The sequence below is a fragment of the Notechis scutatus genome, chromosome 2, assembly GCF_049901735.1.
Source record: "Notechis scutatus isolate UNSWTSFEM ecotype Mainland chromosome 2, rNotScu1.2, whole genome shotgun sequence".
Taxonomy (NCBI): domain Eukaryota; kingdom Metazoa; phylum Chordata; class Lepidosauria; order Squamata; family Elapidae; genus Notechis; species Notechis scutatus.
In genome coordinates this window covers 225711852-225735562 of record NC_142010.1, presented here as the reverse complement: position 1 = coordinate 225735562, position 23711 = coordinate 225711852, and the positions used below count along the sequence as shown (strand labels likewise).

Here is a 23711-nt window from a genome sequence, read left to right as displayed (position 1 = left end):
GAACAAATACCAGCAAAGGCAATCTATTTTGTAATGTAATTCTAAATTGTTACCAGATCAAATTCTAACAGTGCCTTTTGGGTTCCAAAATTAAGTGACCCAGCTGTTTTAGTATAAGTTATTTCCCTTCCCAACTGATGTAATATAACTGCCCTTTACAATGATTATAAAATTCCAGGAGTTGGAGAGACAAATAAAAGCCAGAGATGAAGTAACATCAGGAACTAATTTTGCTGTGCAAAGTCTGGATCATAAACAGATGCAGGGAGTTGGGGACCTACGTGGAAGAGTGGCCAGGTATGTTGGTGGGAGCTACCTTCACTCACCTTGATAAACCATGTTTTAATTTTAGTGAGCACAGGCCCATATGCTTTTCTTTCCTGCACATTACAGTTTTGAGGAGAAAATAATGTTTTCTTTAGGATTTGCTTAAATATAATATTGCACCTAAAATTGAGACAGAGAATTCAAACAAGAATTTTGTCCTTGTCTCTGAAGAATGTTTTTCTCTTACCTCTGAAAGAAATTAGAAGTATTCTATGGCTGTCTCTGCAGCCACTAATGTACCGGCAGTCTTTGTTTACCAACTGCCTTGTGCAGCAACCATTTGAAGTTGCAGAGGTGCTTAAAAAGTAACTTTGCAACTAATTCTAACATTTACGACTATTGCAGTGACCTATATTTATGTGATCACCATTAAAGTGCTTTGCAACTGGCTTGCAACAAGCAGAGTTAATACAGAAAGTGGAAGTAAAATTGTAACAGAATAACAGAGTTGGAATGGACCTTGGATGTCTTTTAGTCCAACCCCCCCTCAAAAAGGAAAACCTATACCATTTTAGACAAATCTCTTCTTAAAAACTTCCAGTGTTGGAGCATTTGCAACTTCTGGAGCTACATTGTTCCACTGATTAATTGTTCTAACCGTCAAGAAAATTTTCTTTAGTTCTAGGTTGCTTCTCTCCTTGACTAGTTTCCGTCATTGCTTCTTGTCCTGCCTTCAGGTACTTTGGAAATAGGTTGGCCCCTTCTTGATTTTTCGCATAGCAATTGCATCACTTCACTTAATGATTGAAGGGGAAGTTTGGAGGTTGTAAGGCCATCATGGTCATGTGATTGTTTATCACCAAGTTGCTAATGCCAATTGTGATCATTAAGCAAGGTCTACCTGTAAGTAAAATTACTATAGAAGCTGGCATATAAATCATATTAGTGGACTTAGAAGCACACTGTCAGAATTAAATATACTTAACACAGTCAGTTGTGTTTGCAAGCTATGGCTGCATAAAAAACAGGCAGAAGTTTGATTGTACTGAAATGACCCTCATCTTGAGTTTTTTTTTTAACTATTTCTATGGACAGTCTTGAATGAAGTAGTTTGACAATGAAAATAATAGAATTTTTCTGTATGATTGTTAAAATATACAGTAATTAATGTTTATGTATAATTTAATGATTTGAAGTTAAGCCAGGGACAACTTCTGATATTTATTAGTTTGCTTGTTTGTTTTAGAGGAACCAAGAGCTGGAACACAAATCTCTAAGATCAGCACCAACTCCTGTCATAGCACCAGTACTTGTATTTATACAAGATATATTTTAATGAAACCGAGTATGAATAATTACTCTTGGGCTAAGACAAAGAACATTGAAATGATTCATACAACCATGTAAGCACTTTTTGCATATCACCTGCTTACAGTGTTCACCTAAAGAAAGACTGAGTTGGCCTAGTTGCCAAGAATAAAAAAAATCACCAGTAAAAGAGAATTTTTTTCTTTTATTTTTTTCTATCCGTATAAAGTGAAAGGTGTCCAGAGTCGCTCTGGTGTTGGATGGTTTACAGATGAAATAAAATGAAATGAATGTCGCTATTAATACTTTCATATGTATTTGAAATTGTCTTCTCCTTAAGCAGCAAATAAACTATTTCAGAATATGGACCCTTTGTGGTACACAGGTATATAATCTCTCTTGTGCTGATATAGATATATGCATGCATACACATGCATACAAATGCACATACAAACACATAATGTGCAGCAAGGCTATTCTTGAAGAAAGAATGCCATGTTGCAAGGCACTCAGAAAAGAAGAAAATTAAAATTCTTCTATGAAATAGTTTATTCAGAAACTATTCTGGGGATTTCACATAGTTTATGTCACATCAGTAAAAATGTCAGACAAATCTGAAAGAATGTTTTTGGTGTCATAAGCTTTTGCGAACCAAAATCTACTTGATGTGTGGAATGATATGTCATCTTAAATTGGCAGAATAGCTGTTCCAACTTCTTTTAAAAAATCTGGTATGTGGGGTGTTTGTGGGGGATGAAGAGCAGGCATGAAGATATTTAAGCACTATGATGCGTCTAATACCTACAAAGATCAGACTTGTACAAACCATGATATTCTCTGTGACACACTATGGAAGTTGGATTCTATAGGATAAGAAGAGTATTGATGTTTTGGAACATTGGTATTGGAGAAGATAGAATATAGTGGTCAGCCAAGACACCAAATCTATGGATCTTTGAACAAATCAACCCAGACTTCTCACTCACGGGACAAATGACCAGGCTCAAATTATCCTACTTTGGATACCTGATGCAAAGACCAGGCTTTCTAGAAAAAGGTTTAATGACGAAAAAGATAGATAAAACAGAAGAAGAGTAATGGACTCAGGTGAATGGACTCAGTTATAGAGGCAATGAGTACACTACTGGGAGACATGAAAGAATAGGACAGGGATAGATTGATATGGAAAAGAAAGATCTGTGTGGTTGCTAGGAATTGAAAACAACTTAATGTTACATAATCAATCCACCTACATATATTTAAATTTAATGAGCCACTGTTCATATATCTGATAAAATGAACTCTGATTCATAAAGTTTCTGCTGATAATTCTCATCATGCTACAAGGGTTTGTTGGTTTTGCCTCAGAAATATAAAAGAATATAGAAGAGGAATGAAAAGTGTAAGGACTATGAACCATAGGAGATTTTTTGGAAAAGTCCATAGAAGTGGAATAAGAAAGGGGAAAGAGTTACACCTTTATTTATCATGTCTCCAAATATCCTGGAAAATGAGGAGCACATGTACTTAGCATTAGGGTAAATTAAAAAGGGAAATAAATACTGTAGTGCAGCTAAGTTAAATTTTATAGCTTAGGAGCCAGCAGAAGTGAGTAGTCACACATCTGAAACTAAGGATTTCAAGAATCAGAAATGAGTAAAGGTATAAAATACACAATCCTTTCTTAGGGAAGAAAATTGCTTGTTGGAGATATACTTCTGAATGATTAATAGAAGAGAGAATTTATGGTATGGAGGAAATACAGAAACTACCCTCTTCTTTGTTATCAACTTTCTAGATGCGATGCTAGCATTGCCAAACTCTCTGGAGATATCAATATCAGCAGGCATGAGATTTCAAAACTAGAGAAAGAATTTCAAGCTGTTCAGTCTTCCTTGGACAATTATATGAATAATATTGAGATGAAGGTGAGTGGCTCTGAAGTGAATTTATTTATCTGTACTGTATGTTAGAAATCATTCAACTTTTCCATTTGGTTTAAAATTGCTGACTCATGTTAATAGAAGAAAAAAACAGATGGGTTTTTTTATAGAGGTGGTGAAGGAGATTTAGCAGCATTATGATGGAATTAAGACCCAGAATGATTGCAATAGCCAATTGTACAATTAATATTGTACAGCGCTGAAATATGGAGATTGAGAAATGATGCTGTGTGATCACAATACTTATCATGTCTAACATCATTTTTGACTAATTACAGTTTATTAAACAATTGTAAAACACAGAAAGATATACAGTAACGCAGAAAAGGTCCTGATATTTTTTGTAATGCAGAAAAGGTCCTGAGATTCCCAAGCATTATTGCTCTAAATGTTTGTTAAAAAAAACAGGTCATACCAAACAAACTTGATTACCTTCTTTGGTAGAGTGGCTATATTAGTGGATTAAGGAAATGCTATGAATATAGTATACTTAGATGTCAGCAAGATAAAGTAGACTACAGCCTACTTCTTGGTAAGACAGAAGAAGGTGGGATAGAGAGTGCTACCACGAGGTGGATTTCAGTTGGCTGGCCAACTGCACTCAACATGTGTTTCTTAATGGAACTACATCTACATAGAAGGAAGTATGCAGTGGGATACTTCAAGATTCTCTTTTATGTCCACTGCTCTTCAATATCTTCCATAAATGAACTAGATGAGGGGTTTGAAGTGGTGCTCATTAAATTTGTGGATGACACTAAGCTGGGGGGAAATGCTAATATTTTGTAGTATAGAGTCAAGGATTTTATCAGAAGGATCTTAACAGACTTAAGCATTGGGCCGTATCCAGCAAGATGCAGTTCAATGGTGAGAACAGTAAGGGCCTGCATTTACGCTACAGGTAAAGGATAGGCAGAGTACCTGTCTCAAATATAGTGCCTGTGAGAGGGATCTAGATGTTCAGATGAATCACCACTTAAGTTTGAGTTAGCAGCCTGCTGCAGCTGCCCAAAAGAGCCATCACAATCCTAGATTGGATCAACAGAGATATAAAAGAATATAGAAGAGGGATGACACAGGATGTGATAGTACTGCTCTCTACTGCACTAGTGAGGTCGTATTTGGAATTGAGTTCTGGTCAAAATATAAAAAAGATGGTGAAGTCCTAAAAGTGTGCAGAGAAGTGTAACACAGATGATAAGAGATTTGGAGGCTAAATCAATGATTAAGGGAACTAGGCATTTTTAGACTAATGAAGAGAAGGCTTAGGGAGACATGATATCAGTCTTCCAATACTTGAACAGTGGTCACAGAGAAGGTCAATGTATTCTCCATAGAACCTGAGGGCAGGACAAGAAGCAATGAGTGGAAGCTCATCAGGGGGAGATCCAACCTGGAGTTAAGGGTGAATTTCCTGACAGTGAGAATCAATGTAACAGCTTGGGTTATGGGTGCTCCATTGCTAGATGTTTTCAAGAAAAGATTAGGTAACCATTTGTCCAGAATTGTATAAGGACTTTTGCCTTGGGCAGGGAATTGGACGAGAAGACCGCCAAGATACTTTCCAGCCTATGGTTCTATGAAATGGATAAAAACTACGTTCTAATTTTAACCTCTCTATACTTGAGCTTTATTATTGAGAGTATTTTTAATGTAATTCATTACATTAAAGATTTTGAGCAAAATTGCTTGTGGGTGGTTGTTTTTCTTTTTTGTTTCTTTGTTTTTGCTCTCTGGTACCTTCAACTAGACCCCACACATTAGACATTCAAAGTTAAGATTCCAAGAAAGATTTTTATTTTTATTTTTAAATTAAAGTTAAATGCTGGATAGAGTTATGTTCTTAGATCCGTTCTTGCTGAAGAAGATTTATTGAAGTAAAAAGGTATTTGGATTATTATTATTTTCACTTTGAACACTTTGAAAAAATATATAAAGATGAATTTTAAATTGTCATATACTTTTCTAAAATATAATTAGATTTGAGTAATCACATTAATGGACTAAGAATCACTACTGAATTTAAGCTAAAAGCTAAAAATGAGTAACAAAGACTATGGTCAATCCAGTATGAATTTTCACATTAAACAGCACATTTCTACGTTCAGTTCATATTACAAAATAGCTATTTTGAATTCTGTATCTGATAAAATAAAAATATAATTTCTATGCATAGATAAATCCACATTTTTTTGTATGTGGTACAAATCCATGTTTTAGATTATAATATAAAAATAGCAATAGCACTTAGACTTATATACCACTTTACAATGCTCTACAGCCCTCTCTAAGCAGTTTTACAGTCTCCGCATATTGCCCCCAACAATTTGGGTCCTCATTTTACCCACCTTGGAAGGATGGAATGCTGAGTCAACCTTGAGCCTAGTGAGATTTGAACTGCCATATTGCAGACAGCAGAAGTAGCCTGCAGTACTGCACTCCAACCACTGCGCCATCATGACTCATTGTTCCCAGTTTGCTTTAAAGATAGGAAATTATTCTAGACATTGAGACATGCTTGGTTAGCTATTCTTCCATTAATGGGATTTGACAACCTTTTCAGTAAGAAGCAGATATCAGAAGCAGATAATTGCCTTTAGCAGTTATTGCTTATAGGCCAGTTCTATATACTCTGAGGAGATATGTGATTTAATGAAGTATAATAACAGCATTGTAGGTTGAAATAGGAATTTGTTTCATACTGGTTTATCTCATACTGGTGTGAATCATTTTTCAGAATTGTTCAAGTTAGCCTGTATTGCTGCTGAATATAAAAAAATAATCTGACCTTCTCATTATATTTCCAGAAATTTTTTGAAAGTGAATAATATATTTTAAAGATCAAAACTGGGTAATATACCAACTTTCTGCACCATAATGTTCAGGGTAAATTAATATTATTCTTCCATTAAAATTCCCAGGTTATTAATACACTTAAAATTTTTACGTGGTTATACTCTCAGACTAATCGATCGTACCTAGTAGCTTGCTGTTAAAAATCTTGTGAAGTTTATCTGGCTCACATACTAAAAATTGTTCTTTTAAGTACATTTTTCACACCGTTATTTTTCTGTATTTTAATTAAGGAGAAAATTTTGTTAATTTGATTCCTGGACAGCTGTCAATGTCTATCACTGTTCTTGAGCTGAATGGTCAACCTAGGTAGGCCATCTATAAGCTTCGAAATTATCTGACTTTATATGTGCATTGAACTCTTCTTGATAAGGAACATGAAGGCTTTGAGGAAGGGGCAAAATCTTAGGTGGGACTTTTGCAGAAGCTTTCATAACTATCCCACAGACAAAAGTTTATCCAGCTCTCTATTAGAATATGGGCTTTGTTCCCCTTGTAAAGAAATGTTTATCTGATGTCCTTATTACTATTAACGCCATATGAATTTCCCAAATCTTGTATTTTTCCTGTACCAAAGGATCATACTTGTTGACATACTTGTTGTGTTCTGTGTAGAAAATGTAAAATGAAGTTCTTTCAAACTTGCCCATAATTCTTGAAAGCTTCTTCTGCAACCAATGAAAAAACTGAACAAATGCTTGCATAACCATATAACATGAGTTACTGGTACAAGTAGTACTCATTTAGCAACTACAAGTGGAACTGGAACCTTGGTTGTTAAGTGAAGCAGTCATCAAGAGAAACCAAGACTGTGTTTACAATCATACTTTAGCTTTGCTTTGCTTTAGAGACCCTCTAAGGATTGGTTGCCAAATTACTTTTTCATCACTGTCATAACTGCAAATGATTGTTATCCAAAGCAGTCATTATGTAAAAACAAAGGTAAGTCTTTCATGCAGAAATATGACAGAAGTAGGACAATTAAAACCTTCGCAGGAAAAAGATTCTTACTTGCTGACTATTCCAAATGGATTAGCACATAGTATAGCTCTTCCTGAAAATGTAGAATATTAGAGAAAAGGGTCTCATCTTCACTTTCTCTCTAGCAGCCTATGTATAATCTGATCATTTCTGTAAAAAGACTATAAAAAATCAAACAAACACTGGACATTAATAATTATTTTGGAATAGTTGATGAGAATCTTTTACTATGCAGCAAAATTAATTCTGAGAAAAGGTTATAAAAATGAGTCTATCTGAAATTCGGACTTTTCCCTTAGTCACGGCAATCATAATAAGTATTTAATGTAAATGCTGGGATTTCAGTTCATAATGTTTTATTGTTGTTGTTGTTCCTATTAGGTAATGCATCTTTTAGGCAAAATAGAGACTTCAAACTCAGAGCAGACTTCAAATTTAAAGACAATACAGGGTGATCAACACCATGAATTGCAGCTCTTGGACTTCAAGTAAGGGAACAAAGCTTTTCAATTATGTTAATGTGCTTGGTGAGAAGTTATGGTGCAATGGTATTGGCATGACAGAACACCACCAAATTAATTTACTTGCCTTTAAAAATCCTGACAGGCCAACAAAGATAAATGTTTACAAAATCACATAAATCTTTTTTTGCAAAGCTGATGCAATGCTTTAACTGAAACTGCACAGTGCTTTTATTTGCTTTCACTGATAGCTGTAAGAACAAAACTTGTCTTATGTAATACAAAAGAATAAGTAGAAAGACAGAAAATCATAAGAACCAATGCAAATTGGTTTTTATAGACAGTCATTCTGTGAGTGAATTAGGCACTTTCTAAATTTGCTTTATAAATGCATAAAATATTAAATAAAACTTTAAGGATTTAGAGAAGGAAAAAGACTATAAAAATGGGTTGGGAGAGCATCCATGCTATACATAACTCTATCAGATCTTTATTTTCCTAACATATAAAAAAGTGTAAAATATAGCTGTACTATACTTGTTTTCTTTTTGAAGAATTGCTTTTGAACACAAGTGCTTAAAGGCAGCACCTATCTACGCTCATTGAAGTAACTGTGTGTTTCTAAGATTGATATTATTTCAGTGAAAGCCCTACTGAAAGGGCTGCTTAAACTTGAAAAGATGCAGCTGCTTTAATAAGTCGCATACTGTTGCTTTCTGAATGTTTTTTTAAAGTCAGGTGTGAAATACTAATTCAGATGCTAGATGAAGAACTATTTATATTTAATTGTAAAATCAGTATGTTTTTAAAAAACAGGATAAGAAGACAACTCAGAAGTGTTTGGAGAAATGTTGTTTCTTCACTTCATTCTTGCCTTACATATATATGTTCATCGGTTGTGGACACATGCATGCACACACACAGATACATTGATGCTCATGTTCAACTTATTTCCTATTCTTGCAAAAGATCTAGTTTTGCTAATGTAAAAGCTGTGATCAGAAATTGACTTACAATGCTTCAAAATGCATAAGCTTTGATCACTTTCAAAATACATTGTAAAGATCTCTCTTGTTGGGTGAATACATATCATCAAATATCATATAAGTATTTATAGCCTTGAAACTAAAACCATACCACCATTGTTGGTATTTAACTACCAAAATTGGCAAAAATGAAGAGTATATGGAATAAATCTGATTCATGACTTGAAATCTGAATAGGTTTATGTTTGAGTGAAGCTTTTACCCACATGAATGAAAATTAAGAAAATTTTAGAAAGTTTTAGAAAATTAAGAAAAAATTAACATAAAAACCCACTTGTTATTCAAATTGCTTTTGTAGTGAGATCATGATATAGAAGAACTGCATGTTTTATGCTTTATTTTCATGAAAATTAAAAAGAATTTCTCTTTAAATACTAGGATAAATGGCATTTTAAATGATTTTAAAGATCAAATTCAAAACCAACGAAAGTGGATGGAAAGTGAGTTACGGAGATCTGAACAAGAGCAAGTCCATTTCACAAACCAGCTCTCTGCTACAATCAAGGACAGATTGGCAAGTACTTTTGTAATTCATGCAAAGAATACAAGCATAATATGCTGTGTCAAAAAGCTTCTTTTATAAAAGAAGAGCAGAAAGATTTTAAACAGATAAGTAAAGTGTTTAGATCTGGTTAACATTCTCAGGGATTTCACATGGCTGAGTAAGGAAAATGAGCCAGCAGAGAATCCTGGGAAAGAGGATGGTGAGAAGATTATCTCACAAAGAATCTACAACAGAAGTACAGAAATCAGGAACACCTGAAGGAAGCATAGGAGCCAATCAGATTTTATTACTAGACATTGAAAGCCCATTCATCTTTGCTTTTTGTGTTCAATATATTGCTAGAGAAAGGTAATAAACTAAGGTTACTTTGGGGACTTGGGACAGTCAGAGATGTATGGATTTTAAGCTGCTACATTATGGATGTTGTTCTTTCAGTCACAGGCAATAAAATATGCCATCTTAAATAAGTTTCTTAACAGATGGCAGAGTGCTCCTTTTTCAAACTGTAATCTGAATTACAGCTTGAGTTTTTGGCAAGAGGAAGGATGTTGGCTTCATGCAAGCACTTAGGCAGAGTGTTTAGCTTCAGAAAGTAGCTGATCCAGGACCAGGACTCTCTATCTGCATATAACTTTCTTCAAATTTGTCCTTTGTGAGAGAAGAGCCCTTGGTGTGATAAACTGGAACAGTTCACTTTAGTTTCAAAAGGAGCCAATTTAGTTGTTTTATAAAATAATTTAAAAGACATACTGTATGATTGCTAATTCTAAATTATTGCACCATGCAGCAAGTTTTAAATGTTGTATTTTATAGATTAAAATTATTGAAGCTTTAAGTCGATGTTTGCTAAGTGCTTTGATTTTTGGAATCAAAATCACTGTGGGCTGCTCATCAGTTAGAAATGGCTCTGCCTTCCAGTTTTAAATCTTCAGTTCTATCTTGAGATCTTTCTTTTAATTAACCTTTATTGTGCTTGTATCTGCTTAGTAACTTAATCACTTAATGAAAAACCTAATAGAAAATGAATAAAATATTTGATAAGATGTACATTTATATATAATTATATACATTTATATACATTTATACATACATATATATATATATATGTTTTCTGAGGTTCTCAGTGGTATTTGTATGTGGATCTTTGGTTATTGGGTTTTCTCCCGCGTAAGATTGGAAGTATCTGAGCAACGTTTGATGAAGTCTCATTCATCATCTTCAGGCTTCTGTCTTCAGCTCTGTGCTTCTCAGAGAAGCACAGAGCTGAAGACAGAAGCCTGAAGATGATGAATGAGACTTCATCGAAACGTTGCCTAGATACTTCCAATCTTACGCGGGAGAAAACCCGAATAACCAAAGATCCATATATATATATATATATATATATATATATATATATATATATATATATATGTGTTGGCTTGGTTGGGTATTTTCCCGTCATTGTAGTTGTTCTTTTAAAGTTGTAGCACGCCAGCAGAATCTCATCTGCCATCATCAGGCTTCTGTATTGATGATGGCAGATGAGATTCTGCTGAAACGTTGCTACAACTTTAAAAGAACAACTACAATGACGTGGGAAAATACCCAACCAAGCCGAACACCATACATGTAAGTACCGCAAAACTTAAGAAAACATATATATATATATATATATATATATATATATATATATATATATATATATATACATATACATATACATATACATATACATATACATATACATATACATACATACATACATACATACATACATACATATATATATATATATATATATATATATATATATATATAAAATTGTTTTTTTAAGTATTAAAAACTATTTCTTTATATTTTGTATTTAACTGCCCATTTTCCTCAGAGGGGTTTATTCCCCACTGTTCACAAAACAAGGTTTCCAAAGCAAATTATAAATATTGGAATTACTTGAAAACATATCATTTGAAATAAAAAGATGACAAGAAAAGAAGTTGGAGAAACAGAAAAGAAATATCATAGTCAAATTAAGCACTATCTTAAAAATAGTGTTTTTGTTCAAAATTTACCATAGGGAGAATTGCTGGAGAGTAGATAGGGAAAACTGGTGTTGAGCCAGATAGAGCCACAAATTAGATTGCCAAAAACAGACCCACAATTTTGAACAATATAAATTGCAGAAACCAACCTATCTGAATTTAAGCCATGATTGACTAGGGTTTTTGTAACTCAAAAAATTAGGAAATCATTGATGTAATTGCTATCCACAGCTTTAATTAGTAGCTTGGATCTTAGTTACAATGTTCAACATTTTACGATGTTGGATCTAAACATGATGAAAGAGTTGCTGCTTCATGGCCAGTTGTTCATTTAATCTTCTTTCCAGACTTCTACGTGAGCCAGAAAATAAGAAGCAGCAGCATTTTTTTCCAAGCTCAACTGACGAGACCTGCACTTCATGCAAAGAATTTTGATATCCAACATTTATTTGGACACTCCTGCCTTTCACTGTGCCAAACAATTTTTATAAGCTGAAGCATCTTCAGAGTTTCATAGAAAAAAATATATCAAAAAGTTTGGAAGCCTCTTATACCAGATTAGCTTTAAATCCATCCCAACTTATTGGCTGTTCCTTAAAAAGTCAGTTACTTATTTAACTGAGAAATGAGATTTATCATTTTTGTAAATGTAAATTTACAAATAAAGATAATTATACAAATGATAGTACATCTACAGAAAAAATATATAACAGATAAGCAGAGTTAATTTCATCCCTTTATATTGAATGAATAAATATAACATTATTAACAGAGTAATTCTATTCATTTTTCACAATAACTCTTTCAAAAGGAAATACTGGAAAAGAAATTGGAAGATGGGTTATACTATGTCTCCAAAAGAATAGAAAAAAACACAGAAAAAACATTGCAATTTGATGTGGAACTCAGCCAGGTGAAAAATGATCAAAATAAACTACATGCAAAGATTGCCAGGTTTGAAAAGCTGATGTGTAATGAACTAGAAGGAATGCAAAATGAATACAGATCAGGTGAGGTTATTTTTCAAACTTACATGCATTTGTGTGTTTGCATGTGTGTTATTTGGCCACACAACTTCATCATTCTCCATCATACCATAAGCACAGGGATGGCCTTCAAAAATTTAACAAGTTTTCTGCCCAGTTGCTGGGTGGCCATGGCCATGGTGGGTGTGACCTAGTTCACCTCCTGCCTTCCTTGGGCTCCAGAGGCTTTCCTCAAGCCTCCAGGATGAAAACCACCTCCCTGGGCCCCGGAGGCTCTCTGAAAGCTGGAAATGGACCCATTTCCGGCCTTCCGCATACTCTGCACTTATCTGCATCCAAAACGGGCTTTGTGGGGACTCCTGGGAGGGGCAGGGAGGGGGGACGGGGCCAGCCACGAGTGGGATTTGCGGGTTCTCCAAACTGCACAGAATCTTAGCTAGGGGCTCTCCTGAACCCCTGCAAACCCCCAGTAGCCTACCCCTGCATAAGCAGGAAAACTGACAATCTCTTTTCTGTGGTTCAATTTATAAACCTTTCTCTTCACAAAGGACAAAAAACAACTTTCAGCAGAAATAACTGATTCCTCTGATATTTAGATAGAGAAATTGTGAGTTCAGATCTATTGCTATTTCTAGTCTTCCTTTTTCATGTCAGAAAACATGTATATACTTTTACTCTGATTTTAGGCATGAAATTATTTATGAACCAAAGGAGAACTAAACTAGCTCATCTTAAAGCTGGTCCATTCATTTACTTAATTGGAAAAAAGTGTTATAAAATATTTCAATGACACATTAAAATGATAGATCAAATGATGACCTTAAGCTAAGAAGCAATAGTCAAAAAATATTTTGGAATGCTGTATAAACACAAAATGTGATATTAATGATCATTTTGCCAACTTTACTAAAAGATGCCTGTTATTTATCAGGATTTCAATCTATCCGTGACTCTCTTGATGCGCTCAAACATATACAGACAACAAAGCTAAAACTTGAAGAAGAGAAATTCAAGCAAGATATGAAAAAGCTACAACGAAAACTCAGTGAACTGAAAGACTTGAAAACTCAGTGAAAGACTTGAAAACTCAGTGAACTCAAAGACATTTCGTTTACTATTTACATTTGTTCCATCAAGGGAAAATACTAAAAAGGTTGAAAAAGTTAACTTCCTTATTTGTACAATATTAGACTTGTTTTCCTGTAACTCTTTAACAAAAGCACTGTCATAATTCTGAACAGTGAAAATAGAATAATATTAACATGTCATTTTATGTTTGAAAAAAATAAAATGCAAGGGCTTAGCAATGTGTAAGTCATTGCATGATTTAGACAAACCATTACATCAAATATCCTCAGTTATATCCTGAAGTTTTGAAATTATGTCCTTAAACAGAGAAACTTATACAACCTTATCAGCTCATCTATGTAATTTTATCATCAGTTATGAAAAAGAATTTCCCCCCTAAAACATTTGTCTTTTTGTGAAGAAATAATGTTTACAATTTCAATTGTTCCGCAAATTCAAATTACTCATCACTTTTCCATGCAGTATTCTAGCTACCAATTTGTTTTTCACTTTGTTTTTAATTGTTATTTATTTGTAAGAAAGAAAAAGCTAAGTTTGCAAAAATGTAGCCATATGCCCAGAAATATTCTGAGGAATGCAAGCCTCTTAGCCACTTAATGCCAAAATATTTTTTGTCAAAGTAGCTAACTAGAAAAAAATAGCTAATTAGAAAAAAGATGCAAACAACATGCCCCTCCTTGACCAACTCTCATGTACAAATTTTCTAACAATGAGATTCCAGATAAAATTTAGCACCAGTTTTTGAGGAGAAAATGTTCTTAAAAATTCAAATGGAACTTGTTTTGGTCTTCTATAAGATTGAAATCAAATGATTGAATAATGCAAAGGTTGCATAACATTTTTTGCTTCCTGAAAGAAACTTCATTTGCAACACTTCAAATTCTCTGAAGAAAAAATATCAGAGCATCAATTATGAGGTTCCATCAGTTTTGAAAAACAGATTGAGTGAATAGGAAGAATTGGGGCCAATAACCTGGGAGGGAGGCATTCTTTTAGTAGTAATTCCAGTACTAATGTCCTCAAATTGTAAAGCACTGGGGAAATTAATTACATTTTTCTTCTTCAATCCCATCTTTTGGGATTATATTTGCTTCTATGTAGCACTGAAACTTGAGTCTTATAGGTGAAATAATAGTAAATTTATACTCTTTTCTAATGTAGGGAAGAAAAAATGACTTTAAAACAATGTATATAGAATTATTCTGATACAATGGCAGATGGTGTCTTTTAATTGGTTTTTACCTTCTCAAACTTGACAGCCCCCCCAAAAAGGGCAAGGGAACATAGTTCAAAAGAAGCAGGGACCAACTTGGCAGCAAAACCAAGTAGGGAAAGTGGTTTTAAAAGCAGTAAAAATTCTTGTTTTCATAAAATGCAGACTGAATCCTTCTGTCAACCTTTATGTCAAAAGTGGGTTCCACAACTGATGTTTGTAAGGGCAGTTCTGAATATGAATATCTAAACTTAAGAACTATTTCTTCAAAGGAACTGTGTCCATTCTATCTAAATATAATTACTGTAATTATCAATGGTTAGCAGAACAAATATAATTTCACTTTAATGACAAGCAAACTGATAGTCATTATCAAACCACGCTACAAAGGAAAAAAGAAGAGCTTAATGCATTTGTGTGAAGAATTCTTTAAAGTTAAATATGAGAGCAATCCAGTCAGCATACTAGGTCTCATAGTTTTCATACTGTCCCTCCCAGAGTAGTTGGGAGTCTAGACAGGATGTAAATATAATAAATCTAATTAATTAAAAATGGAATTTAATGTGGAAGGAATATTACTAAATCCCTATTTCTGGTATGTTTTATTGTGGAGGTAGTAGGTTGGGTGGCGGTGGAAAACAAGAGAATTTTAAATCATAGAAATGGCTTGAAATTGAAGTAAAAATACACCTCTCTACCCTTTGGCTCCAAATTATAGCTCAGCATTTGTGTATGAAAAACAATTTAAGAACAATTAAGTAACATTTGTCGTTACAAGCATGTCCTACTTCATACTTACCATCTATTTTATGCTATGTTTGAAACTATTTGATTCTGAAACATCGTGAACTTGATGAACAAGGAGCATCAAATACTATGGCCTCATGTCATCTTTGAATCTAATTTAAACTAAAAATATTTATTTCCAAAATGGACTCTAGTGAAGGTAATGAATAAGACCAGAGAGCTGAAAATCTACTTTTCTCAGGCTCTGGCCATCATCTCTCTGAAATCAAAGGTTTGCTGCAGCTGAACCATCAAAGACAGCCATGACACATAACATTAAATATAGCCAGAAAAAAAAAAAATTTGGATGAAAGCATAAAGTTCCGAATTAAAAGGTTCTGCACGCAGAGTAAGATGTAAACAAGCTGTAAACAATGTTTCAACAGATTTTATTGTTTCATCACCCACCAAGTTAAAGGTTGCGAAGCTGTAGAAAGATATATTGCTAAATAGTAAAAAAAAAAACGACATGGACAGAAACAGCAAGGTCTTAGCAGACTATGAAGATAAACATAGTCCAAAGTTTATTTAACACATGGATGTATTAAGGTTCCATTTTGAAGACAGAAATCCCTCATATTTAATTCTAGAGCAGAGGTCAAAATCTTTGTGCTTTCCAAGGTCACTAGCATAACACTGTAATTTCTCAGTAGAAGCACAGATTAAGTACTGTATACTTCAATAAAAGTTCAACAGGATAGTTTAATAACTGATTCCTTTTCATATAAATTGGACTGTTAGCACTTGTAATTTAAAGTCAAGGTATTTGTCATGAAGATGTTATTTCCAAAAGCCTCCAAAGTTATTCTGATTCCTCACTAATGTTAGTGCTAGGAGGCTGCTGCTGAGAGTTTCTTGTCCAATTCCAAAACTCGAATATCTCCGTTAGCTTTGGCATTTGCTGTAAGAGCCTGCAGAATTTGGAAAACAGAGAGAGAAAAAAGAATTATGCATTAATGTGAGTATCTCAGAGTGTAAGAGTTTAAGGATGTTTTCTTATTTGCTAATCAATCACAAGCTATTTAAATAGGCCACTTGGTTGTACATACCCCCTGCACTCCCCTGCATGCGTCTCCCGCATGCATCTGCCCCCCCATACATGCACAGCAGAGACCCGAAAATCAGCTGGCCGGGGGGGAAGGCACACATGCATGCACGGTGGAGCTGAGCTGGGATGACAGCTCACATGCCCGCAGAGAGGGCTCTGTGTGTCACCTGTGACACGTATGCCATAGGTTCACCATCACGCTAAAATCCAGAAACACCAAAACATTTTGGGTTTCGTTATGCAGCTAACTCAAAAGTGTAACTTCCAGAACAAGATGGTTTTGGGTTCGAAAGAAAACATAACCTGTGCACACCTCTAGTTTTGCAACTTATAGTTTGATGTATGGATAGTGGGGTAAGTTAATTAAGTAATGCACTATCCTCCGTGCTATTTTTTATTTTTATTTTATTTTTGTTTTTCCTAGTTTATTCCTCCAAAGATTGTGGCAAGATAGCCAAAGTCCCCATCCCACCTTTATTCTGTTCAATACTTAAAACTGAAGCAGGTTATATGTTCAGGTCTGAACATATAAGTGGTGAAGGGGGGAAATCTGATGGCTCCTTGCACTTAGCAGTAGTAACTGTCCTTTTTATTGTAAGCAGATAAAGCACTTCCCCCACTGCTACTTCAGATTACATTCATTATATGAAGAAACAAAAAGGAACTAGAGGATAGCTGTATTTCTTGGAAAATAGAAGAACAAAAGGGCAATCCAACTAATTTTTTTGTCACAAATAGCACTACCCCTGAAGAGAAGATTGGCCCCAAACCTGCTCACCTCCAGTGAATTGGAGTTATTGGTTTTTTAAGAATCGTTTTAATGTGTGGTCAACTCCTCAGAGTTGTATTTGCAAAATGAGTAGCCATATAAATAAACTTAATAAGCAATCCAATGTTAAGGAAAACTCTTTAATTGCTGAAATCATGGACTACCGTAATCAATGTTCTCTGTTTTTTTAAATAACTTGATGTTAGTTCATCAACTATATGATTAATGAGCACTTTTGATTCATGAATGCATTATGGTATGAAAAAGAAATTATTTTCAATGATCCAAGTAATATTTTTATCTAACACACTTTAACTGTATATTTAAAGTTCCCTAACTATCTTTCTAGTTAAAGGTTAAAATGAATGGTACAACTTATAAATGCAACAATTTGAACTGAAAAAAGATACAACAAAATCAAATGCAGCAGCTTACTACAAATATAAAATTGTAATCCTTCCTTAAAGCTATTAAAAGACAAATTCTAATGGTGCTTCCTCAAAAGAACATTCCATAAGTGCAATATTACAGATTTTTTTTGTAAATGAAATCTAGTGTACTTGATATATCCACCTAAATAAATAACTGTGGAATATATTAAACTCCCAAATAAAGCACAGAGAAACCTATTTAGCATATATAACATGAAATTGTTTCTCACATCGATTAATTCATAATCATCTTTGGCATATAAATGTCTTAAGAGATACCATCGGGCAACTGATACTACAGTTTCTGGAAATCCAGATTGATATACCACTCTCTCTAACATACGACGTGTTTCTCTACAAAGAAAACAGAAAAAGTAAAATACTGATTAGATGTTATAAAAAATAGTGAGAAAATGGCAAAATAAGTACAAACCTACAGCATTTTAGACATTCAAATATATACTTATATTTACATTAATTCATGTTTACAAGTAAGGATGATTTTCTCTCACTACAAATGAGCAGAAAATAGTTATATTCTGAAAAATAAAAATAAATCTAACACATCATTAAAAGTGAGTGAAATTCTGAACTGCCCCCATCAAGAGGACAAACAGTCTGTTAGATCAGGCCCCACCTTTTTGTCCAGGGCCGTCGCGAACACTTTTCGGCCGGGGGAGTGTATTTCCATTCCCAACTTTATGTTTCCCTACAACTAGCAAGACCCTGACTGCGCTCTAGTTCTAGGTCTTCCCAGCTGTGGCCAAATTTCAGCAGTTTCTCTTACTCTGTTTGGTGACAGGATGAGGAGCATTGCAGTGTCCTAGAGCCCTGAGTCCTTGTTTAGGACACGGCACGATGGCTCAACTCAGCCGGAGAACGCCAGAAGCGGGGGGTGGCTCCGCCGCCCTCCCCGGCCACCCCCCCGCCTGGCGCCCGCCTGCCTGCCTGCCTGCCCGTTTCTGGTGTTTGGGAGCGCCGCTGATAAAGAGGCGAAGTTATTACTCAGCGTCCCAACACCAGAACAAGGGCGGCGGCTGTTAGATAGATATTGACTGTTTACAGGTGAGAAAATGTTTTCATTATTACTCAATCAGATTCTTGGCGCCAGTTCAAAGAATATTTCCATGCAAGCAAAGCTGCTGTATAACAGCCAGAAATACTGTTTGAGTTTCCTATAAAGCTTCCAAACGGGCAATTTATTCTGCAGTTTTAAAAGGCCTCTATGACAAAAAAACTTCCATAACAATTTGCAACAACTATGTCCTTACTCACAAGGGAAAAACAAGTTTATGGATTTTGCCTCTATCAAACAAGACTCTCTACTGCATTTTATAATAATTTTATACTTTATGACAGCAACCCTCAACTGTCTTTTAATTTGATGCCATCTATATATTTTTGAATTAGGGTAAAAAAAAAAGTAGCAACATTCATGAATGAATGCCATGTAATATACAAACCCATACCCACCGTGAACCCATTTTGCGATTATACTGCATAAGTGCTTGAAATAGAATACCCAGCGGACAGAAGGAAATTTTCATAGCTTCTGTTGTGGCTTCTTGAACTAGAGATGGCCAGTGATCATTTGAAACATTAGCCTTTAAACAAAGAAAGAAAAAAAAATCCTAAATACCCAGTTACTTATATCTAACACCATTATGTTACAGCTAAAAATAGTTTCAAAGTGATATATCATTTTTCCCATTCATCACTTAATTAGTATGAAAAGTACCATAGAATTTTAACATAAGGAACTAACTTTCTAGCTCTTTTGGTAAAATGGATTAGCCAAAGCTACTAATTTTACCAAATATTTATTTAAATCTATTTTTTATGCAACTCGTCTCTCCATATCATAGACAAAAAGGTCTTAATTTACGAATATTATTTTGAAACTCTAATCAGTATCCCCTTTCATAAGTCACCCAGCATGTAAAACTATACTCCCCACTATCAATTATATTAAGAAAACATTTTAACAAATTATTCTTGACTCCACTAACAGAACAATGAACTGACTTCCATTATGATATATTAAAGCAAATCACTATTTTAGCTACATGTATATATGCTGTTAACAACTGCATTTCTAAAATTGTAAAATTTAAATATTCACAATCATGACAGTGCGGAGTATCTTTTTTTTTAATGCAAATCTCTAAGAACTATTTGTAGCTGACAAATACTATTATTTCATTTTACATTTGTGATGAAACCTGATTAGCACAATTTAATTTATCATACAATTTGCAAAGGCAAAATATTTTTCCTGAACATTTTCTGATTCCTCCCATAATGGTTAATTGAGAAGAACAATTTTAGTATCAGATTACTGCAATTTCTTCATTTTATCATTTAAGAATTTAAACCCTTACCATACAGATTTCCAAGGCAAGTTTAGCAAGTCTTAGAAGACTAGAGAGTTTCCCACTCAAGTTGCCTTGCTGAGATGCCAATTTTAGACTTTTTCGGTAACACATTTCTGCACCAACCATCATTCCTTGTGACTGATAGACTTGTGCCAACCACTGAGGAGAAAAAAAAGAAACCAAATCCAATATTAAAAAGTATGCTTTATATTTAATTTCTAGTTTTTAAACATTACTGTAAGCATTGTGTTAAAAGTGAAATTTCAAAAAGCCAAGCTTATTTTTTTAAAAAAAGAAATATCTGAAACTCAAAATAAAAGAACCTCAAAAAATCTTTAACTCAATAACCTGGAATTTCACATAGAGATCTCCTCTAAGGAAACACACCTCAATAAAATTCTTAAGTTGTATATGCAATGAAGCCTGAGACAAAAAACAAAGAAAGAAATTAAAGATCATGAATATAGCTTTCCCTCTCTAAGGGAAAGTGCTGTAACTGATAGGCAAGTTATGCAAATGTATAATAATCACCCTCTCTGGAGAGTTTCCATATCAATTTTCCTGACAAGAGTCTGAATAACATTGGCAAGCTATATGAAGATAGTGCTGGTTCTTTCCAAAAGGGACAAATAAATTCAGGTACATATTCCCAGGAAGCAAACATCACTCATAAACAACACAATATTGGCTTTTGTTACCATCAACTGTAAGCGTTCAAACGTTATCATTGTTGCATTGCATTCCAAATGAATCTCAAATACGATGGTTAAATGGGATAGCTGGAACCTGCTCAAATTAAGACTTAAAAGTAGCTGACCATGGTGCTGAATAGCTCTATTTTTATTCATGCATTTCTATGTGTCTGTTAGGCAAAACCAAATTCCTTAATATTTTCATAATTTAAACTATTCAAAAATAAACCCAGCTATATGTTTATCTATTTATACCAGCTATATGTTTATCTTACATCAATTTGCTACAGACCTCTATTTTAAAACATGATTCCCTTCTTGTTTCTCCTTAGGTCATATAGTGCCACAACTAATTATTTTACAAAAGATGTTCATCCATTTCTCTGTCTGCTTTGTTTCCTGAGGCAGGAGGAGGATTACATTGGATTTAGTTTTGATCTTGGAGTACTGAAAATATGATCTAGAGTTGGAAGATAATATTCTTTGTTCCTTGTAATAAACAGATAACTTTTTGAATACTCTGCGTTCTGTTCCCAGTACCATAACAGGGAATCAGAATTCTCTTGATTGGTCAACTTCTGGGACCTGAGGGAGTTACAGAATTTCAAAGAATATTTGGGAAAGCTTTTGTGCTTTATGCACACCAAGACACAGCTATTTTTCTTCTTTTCTGAAATCTGCATCCAATAGTTTTAAATTGTTTCAATTCCTTTTAGGGAGGGGTAGGTCAGATAACCAGTTGTTTAGCTGGTGTTGGCTTCATATTCATCAACTTGTCCAAAGAATCTAGGATGTCATAATGTAACAGCATACTATCTTTCTGTCTGTCTGTCTGTCTGTCTGTCTGTCTATCTATCTATCTATCTATCTATCTATCTATCTATCTATCTATCTATCTATCTATCTATCTATCTATCTATCTATCTATCTATCTATCTATCTATCTATCCATCCATCCATCCATCCATCCATCCATCCAGATCCAAACATTGTGGCCTTTCTAGTTGGCAAATGGATTTCCTAAGTGCCATCCAATAACCACTGGGAGGACCACAGCTAACTTATGCTTTAGATTTCACTTTTACTTTGTCATCTTGAATTCTTTGTCTTCTATTCTACTGTCTACAAGTATTGGCAACTCAATTATCCACACCATCTTCTTTCAAACCATTGTTAAATCTGTTGTTGTTATGAGCCAGGACTTTATCAGTCTGCAATCGGAAATCCTACAATATTTTAACCTGCTTATTTTCAACTACTTTTTCTACTTTATGTTCCCACCAATTGTTCATTACTGGCACATATTAATTTTTACAGATGTTCCAGTGAATCATTTTGGTGACTGTGTTACATCATTGTTCACAATCAGTTTGTGTAACTTTCTCACATAAGCTGAATATATGATCTCTTTTTTTTTTTACTTCTTTGTGCACTTTGAATCATTTGCAATTCAGGCCTTGATTGGATTTGTTTGATTATCTTGCTCTTGAGCAGCCAAATCAAGCCTTCAGTTTCTTTCTTTAATGTTCCAGTTCCACTTTCTCCTAAGTTTTTTCTTGGCTGCCTTTTACGTTATCAGCCAATGCACCCTTCAATCGTTTGATCTCCATTTCTGCCAAATAGATTAAAAGCAAAAGGTAAATGTTTCCCCTGTTCAGTTGTGTCCGACTCTGGGGGGTAGTGCTCATCTCCATTTCCTAGCCAAAGGAGCCAGTGTTGTCCAAAGACACTTCCATGGTGAGAATGTAATGCATAGTGAACAGCCAATGCTTTCTTGTTTTTTGGTCCAAACTGTTCAGTTCCACTTGTATCCAGTTAATAATTCAAGCAATGTGTTGTACATATATGGTCAAGTATTGATGGCTTTGATAGTGTTATTACAATGTATTTGAGTCTGGATAAATACTTTTCCAATGTTCAAACATTCATTTTAAGTATTCCCACTTAGCTGGTTCTGATTTATAATTAGCAGGCCACAATGATGCAATTTTTGAACAGAGTTTGCTTTTATCCTCTCTTTGGTTGTTGTTCTTCCAGTAACCCTACAGGGCTAGGCCATGGTTCCCCAGCCACAGCTCCAGGGTCCTATTGTTCACTTGTCAACAGGTACCCTGGAACTCTAGTATCTAATGCAGTCCTTATTGACCTGAGAAATAATTGATCTGGTATAGGATTATTTTTCCGTTTTCTTACCATATTAAATGGGTTGATGGATGCACTTAGTCTGGCTCTTCCTCAAAGACAGGTTTGGCATGGGTAACCCTTCTGGTAGAATATACTAGTACAGGCACATCTCTCCACCTCATCAGAGCATCACAAGTTCCTCCCCTACAACTAGGGAGTGTTGTCATTATTTTGAAATGTTTAATTGTTAAAGAGAGGTACAAAGAGGATTTAGACTAAATGGAAAGAGGGATTGTACACTTATGTCATTGGATATTTTTGTTAATTTTACTGAACCTTTGTTGATCAATAAGGGAATTCAAAATTTAGAGATGTGTTTCTAGAAAATAGACTGAGGTATGGAATGAAGTTGTGTATTGTAATTTAAGAGATAAGAGATATGTTTGCTGGGGATGAAGGATGAACTTTCTTTTTCCTACTTCTTTTGGGGAATTTTTTTTCCACTTCCTTTTTCATATACATACACACACACACACACACACACACGAATAATACACACACACATAGTATGTATGTATATGTGTGTATGTATTTATTCTTACATTACATTTCTGTAGCTTTTATCTGCTTAATATAATTCTTAAAAATTATTTTTAGATAATAAACACTAATTTATTTTCCAAAATTTGTATCATCCAGACATACTGAGACAAAAATTCATTACCGAGCTTATTCTTTGTTCTTTTGTTTCTTGGACATGATGTCAAAACTTTTTTTTTGCTTCCAGTAATGAAAGAGCCCGGTTTTCTGGGC

General features: G+C 34.3%; 2 protein-coding genes across 5 annotated transcripts in view; one reads left to right on the top strand and one right to left on the bottom strand.

The window, feature by feature from the left end:
* The window catches only part of FAM81B (family with sequence similarity 81 member B), a 45163-nt gene extending 31489 nt beyond the window's left edge, over positions 1–13674 (top strand). For 3 of the 4 annotated variants that reach the window (XM_087958166.1, XM_087958168.1, XM_087958167.1), the window contains 6 exons: positions 179–297; positions 3374–3503; positions 7734–7840; positions 9238–9373; positions 12197–12395; positions 13303–13674. In XM_087958166.1, the coding sequence (XP_087814292.1) occupies positions 179–297; positions 3374–3503; positions 7734–7840; positions 9238–9373; positions 12197–12395; positions 13303–13445 (834 nt within the window). In that variant the 3' untranslated portion in view covers positions 13446–13674. The remainder of the gene's footprint in view (positions 1–178; positions 298–3373; positions 3504–7733; positions 7841–9237; positions 9374–12196; positions 12396–13302) is intronic. The other variant, XM_087958169.1, reaches the window with a different exon arrangement.
* A 2157-nt stretch (positions 13675–15831) lies between these two features.
* The window catches only part of SKIC3 (SKI3 subunit of superkiller complex), a 47453-nt gene continuing 39573 nt past the window's right edge, over positions 15832–23711 (bottom strand). The window contains exons 38-41 of the mRNA XM_026672445.2: positions 20089–20241; positions 19181–19311; positions 17938–18061; positions 15832–16370 (exon numbers count right to left, since the gene is read on the bottom strand). Coding sequence (XP_026528230.2) covers positions 16290–16370; positions 17938–18061; positions 19181–19311; positions 20089–20241 — 489 coding nt within the window. The 3' untranslated portion in view covers positions 15832–16289. The remainder of the gene's footprint in view (positions 16371–17937; positions 18062–19180; positions 19312–20088; positions 20242–23711) is intronic.